A 5286-nucleotide genomic window follows, 5' to 3' on the forward strand; every position below is an offset into this window, starting at 1 on the left:
GCAAAAACGTTGTGTATTTTCTTATAATAGTTGGTTGATGTTTAGTGAAATAAACAGTACGTATTTGACAGTTGTTCTCAGTGCACAAGTTTTCTTTCGCTATGGCTGGTTACTCTAACGCAGAATTAACAGACATGCATTTCATGTATGGTCGTGCTTCGGTGGCGTTCCCATTAGCACGACCATACATGAAATGCATGTCTGTTAATTCTGCGTTAGAGTAACCAGCCATAGCGAAAGAAAACTTGTGCACTGAGAACAACTGTCAAATACGTACTGTTTATTTCACTAAACATCAACCAACTATTATAAGAAAATACACAACGTTTTTGCAAAATAAAAAAAGGGGCTAAAAAACATAAAACATTCCATATCTCCGCAACCGTTACTTTGCGGACCCATGCTTATTGAGACTTTTCTGCTTATTTTGATTCATACTATTACCTCCTTAAATATTTCACACTCTTTTTTAACACCCTGTATGATGGCACAGTCCGTTTGGTACTAGTATTTTTGTCACAAACAAAACCTCAACCTAGTTGTCAATAGAATCAATAATGAAATTTTTCGATTACCAAATACTTACTCAGCAATAGCCCATGCTATGCCACATCCATCGTAAGTTGAAGTTCCTCTTCCTAACTCATCAATGATGACTAAAGAATTCTTAGTAGCGCTCTAAAATATACAAACATAATTGATTCGGCAGACAAGATAAAAATATAAATATTTTGTGTATTTCTGATATCACGCGACATGATAAAATTGAAAAAAATAAAATAAAAGTACAAATTAAACCATTTTCGTTTCCTTCACTGTCTCTTTAATTAATGTGGAAAATGTAAAAAAACACTAACTCTTTTACCTTTATTATCGTGGACGTTTCTATCATTTCCAACATGAACGTGGACAACCCCTTCAACTGACAATCATCAGCTCCTACCCTCACTAAAATCCCATCAACCAAAGATATTATTGCTTCTTCACAAGGAACCAAGCTGCCTATATGAGCCATAAGCACGCAAGTGCCGATACTCCTGATGTATGTACTTTTTCCGCACATATTTGGCCCGGTGATAATATGCAAGATTTTCTCATTCTGGTCGAATGCGGCGTTGTTGGGAATAAAAGAGACGTGGTCCTGTGCTTCCAAGCAAGGATGACGGACTTTCTTCAGGTTCAGTACGCCCGAATTTTCTTTTAGAAGCTTAGGCCGAGTATACGGAATGCGGGCAGACACGGCAGCGGTGGCGAAGGAAACAAGAACGTCTAAAGTGGCGAGCAAGACGTTTAGATTTCTAAGCGAATCAGCATATCCAGCTAAGAAAAAAGAAACATTACCATGAATATTTTTACTAATCGCGTAACCTTTAGCTAAAGTGTTATGTATACAGGGTAATTTTAAAGTTCAGATATTGTTTTAACACTTGACCTTTGGCAGTAATGACGCAATTTAAAAAGTCAACTTAAAAAATAAAAATACTTACATTACACGTATATCTGACATAATTCTGAGTACGTTAATGCCCTTACATTCGATGCAGCATTATGTTGCGTCAAAGATTCGCGTGTTGATACTGCGCTTCTGTGCATGCATGTAACGGCAAGAGTTATGCACGAATTGTTCACCGATTAAGAAACTGCCGTAAGTAAAACATTCTCGTACTTTATGCCTAAAATGAGCCAGCGCCCTTTCTTGCAGTTACTACATGTTGGCTTTAGATTTAAAGGTGCATCTTTTAGCAAACCAGATTAAGAAGCAAAAAAATTGAGGTAGTAGTAGCGTTTAAACGGTTTAGTAGAATAAATGTAATCTTGAAAATTGGCCCTTGCAACGTAGAATTGTGTACAGGCTGATTCACTATATTTTGACCCCCCTTTTAACTTTTTTGTTTTAAGGACGCGATTTTGTACAAAAAATATCGCCCAGCGTGAGTCACGAAACGGGACCCCGGCAGGTGCTGCTCTAGCGGCCAACGCTTCAAGTCTAATAATTTACACTGCAACCATATTCGCCCGATTTTTCAGGAACGGCTCCAATTTGTGTACATACAATCTTATAAGGAAAGAGAGTAAATATTTTATTAATCAGTAATAGATTATCGAGGACAATAATATTTTTTTATTGAGTAGGCAATAATTTTTAGTTAATAAGCTTAAACAATCTTATAATTACTATTCCTTCATTATAAAAACAGAAATACGGTTTTTAAAATTACATGTAGTTTCTTCTTCAAAAGTGACGTTAAAACACGTATAACATGGAATAGTCAACAGTCTAATGTTTATATTTTCACATTAACAATCCGATAATGTAAATTAACTGCTATTTTCAGTAAAAAAAATATATACCTAACCTGAAATATTTTTTTACTTTGGCGAGTCGTATTAACTTAAAAACACTGCTTAATTACTAAAATATATAGAAACTTGCTACTAATTGCGTTTGGAGAATAATATGTATAGGCATAAAATATATATTAAAATATTACTGTATGTATTTAGTCCATTGAAATGAGGCTGAACCTCCATTTTTTCCTCTGTCGATCAAACCTGGGCGCAAATATGTTTTCGACCCTCAGGAATCCGAATCCGCAAAAATTTTTGACCTAGGTGATCAGGCAAGGGGTCAAAAGGTCAAAAAACCCGTAAAAAATAAGGTTTTTCGCAAATATCTCGTAAACTACGGCAAGTAGCAAAAAAATAATTGCACCATCGTGTTCCCAGGGAAATTTTACATCGATTTTATGCTATTGCTTATTAAAATTAAATAAATTTATGTCATGTTTTGGACAATTACCAAGCAATATAATGCGATTTCAAATATAATTAGCCTGCAGTTATAGTGGATCTGAATTCAATTGCCAGATACACTATTTTTTTTGCTACTTACTTTAATTTTTAAATGGAAAACCAAAAATAATACTAATGAAGAACAGAAAAAAAACTTTTTTAGAACGAAATACTTATTGCAGAAATGAAATATAGTGCTCTGAAAAAGCGACTTGTAAAGCTTATTCTACAAATACTTGTTCATATAAAAAAGTCAAAATTTGTATAAACAATTGTTCCCAGAATGACAACTTTTTATTTCTAAATTTTGAAGACTTTTGAAGAATTGAATAATGAATAAAATAAGCCTAGTAGTCCGGGCGAATTAGGTTTTTTTTCAAAAATCGGGCCTACATCGATTTTTATGGGTTTAAAATTAAGTAAAAAATACACAGAATAAATGCCTAAATTTGTGTATTTGTAGAGGTCGAGCGTCATATTGTTTATAACAAAAGAAAATTAAATAATTGCTTTTTTTCAGGTTTTCGCTTAGATCTCCGAAAATAAGCCTCTAATCGACATGAGGTATACTTATTGATTTTGTTCCTAAGGAAATTTGCTACAAGGGTAGGCTTTTGCGAAAGTTCGCAAAATTTTTTTATTTTGCAACTTAAAAATCTTAAATTTACACAGACGCGAGATAATGTAATTACCTTTAGATCCTTTTTTGTCGAATTTCGATATCTTGACTTGGGCAGAAGATACACGCGCTAGCGTTTTCGACATTATAATTTCGCAATACGCCGCCATTTTTTTTTTTTTTGGGGTCCGGATTGCAGGTATGTGTTGACCAGCCCAACAGTTATTTTTTCCTGTAGTTTCATCCAATTTCAGTCAAATTTGTTATTTTTATTTAATTCTGAAAATTTAGTCCATTTTTCTATTCTAAAAATTTTGCGAACTTTCGCAAAAGCCTACCCTTGTAGCAAATTGCCTCAGGAACAAAATCAATAAGTCATGTCGATTAGAGGCTTATTTTTGGAAATATAAGCAAAAAACTGAAAAAAAGCAATTATTTTATTTTCTTTTTTGTACCTACCTAGCCTTATTTGAAACAATATTGAAAATCTGCAAACACATCTTCATTGACACTTTTTGCCTTCTATCCGATTTCTTATACAACGTTTCGCCTTTCCAGGGCTATCATCAGATTAATTTTTTTAAGTATTGTTGCAGTTTTGGTAGCAATTCATGATGCTGTTCACATACAACAAACAGTAAGTTTAAATTTGAACATTTCGTTTGTATTTGACCTTCCATATTCAGGTGTCCAAACTTCCAAATCTCTTTATTTTGGATCAGTTAAATGTTTAGAAGGCTTTTTTATAAGGGTTTAAGCCAAACTACATTAAAATACTAAGTTTCAAAAATATGAAATAGTTATTTTTTCTTTGACACCATTTCTTAGTAGTTACATCAAAAGAGAAATGGGGTCAAAAAAAAACAACTATCTCATATTTTCGAAAGTTAGTATTTTAACGTAAGTTTGGTTATCTCACAATTTTTTTAATTTAGCATTTAAACGCAAGTTTAACCCTTACAAAAAGGTCTTCTAAATATTCTACTGAGCCAAAACAAAGAGATACAAATCTATGTTAGGATACCTGAAGATAGAAGGCCAAATAAAGAACGAAACGCTTGACAAGCGTTTATTTCAAAAATAAATTGAGATATTCTTGACTTCTTGGTACCATATTTTTAGCCTCCTAATTGCGTAACTTTGTTTTAATTTAACCTTTGAAGTATCTCTTATAGAGAAGGGAAAAGATTGGGTCTTTTGATTTTGAGGGTTTGAACCCGGTTTAAACCCAAACACTCTTTTTAACTGTTTTGTATAAAAAGGTTAGTTATTAGTTTGCCTCGACGCATTTATTAATATTAGGTACAGCATTAAAGTTTAAAATTCTTAAAAACTTAAGATGTTTCCAATACCTAAGTAGGGTGGGGTCAATATTTGACATTTTAATCTGCTTTGAGGCTATAAAATGCCGCGAAATTTAAATTATTGAAAAGAGCGGGCCTAAATGAAAAACTGGATCCGGTATAAATCCTCTCGACACAACTCTAATCTCTTATAATAAAAGAGAAGCGAGGCACCCATGGTGAGTCTCTTGAATGACTCACCCTGTATACATCGAGGAGTAACACAGGGCAGCAAAGTTTTAGTGCCGCTATGATGTCGTATGTTATTCTTTAACAGAAAATACAAAAATATATTTTTTTTTGCAACGCGATGGGACATAAGGAGCATATTTGAAAAATATTTTGTTCTGGAATTCCCCGCTACAGCAAACTTATATTTTTTGTAATGAAATATCACTTTATTCTCATATTTGCATTTAGTTAATTTTAAGAAGGCAAAAAAGGAAATGTAAAAACCCGGCTTGTATACCTAATGGAAACCCAAGAAAAGAAATTAAAAAAATAAACATTTTAAATTCAATGTTTTTTTTT

At 33.0% G+C, this 5286-nt stretch overlaps 1 protein-coding gene across 1 annotated transcript in view; it reads right to left on the bottom strand.

The window, feature by feature from the left end:
• The window catches only part of LOC108914081 (DNA mismatch repair protein Msh2), a 30537-nt gene that overhangs the window by 15134 nt on the left and 10117 nt on the right, over window positions 1-5286 (bottom strand). Inside the window, exons 5-6 of the mRNA XM_018719785.1 lie at window positions 866-1320; window positions 587-678 (exon numbers count right to left, since the gene is read on the bottom strand). Coding sequence (XP_018575301.1) covers window positions 587-678; window positions 866-1320 — 547 coding nt within the window. The remainder of the gene's footprint in view (window positions 1-586; window positions 679-865; window positions 1321-5286) is intronic.

The sequence above is a fragment of the Anoplophora glabripennis genome, unplaced genomic scaffold (assembly GCF_000390285.2).
Source record: "Anoplophora glabripennis isolate ALB-LARVAE unplaced genomic scaffold, Agla_2.0 scaffold1014, whole genome shotgun sequence".
NCBI lineage: Eukaryota > Metazoa > Arthropoda > Insecta > Coleoptera > Cerambycidae > Anoplophora > Anoplophora glabripennis.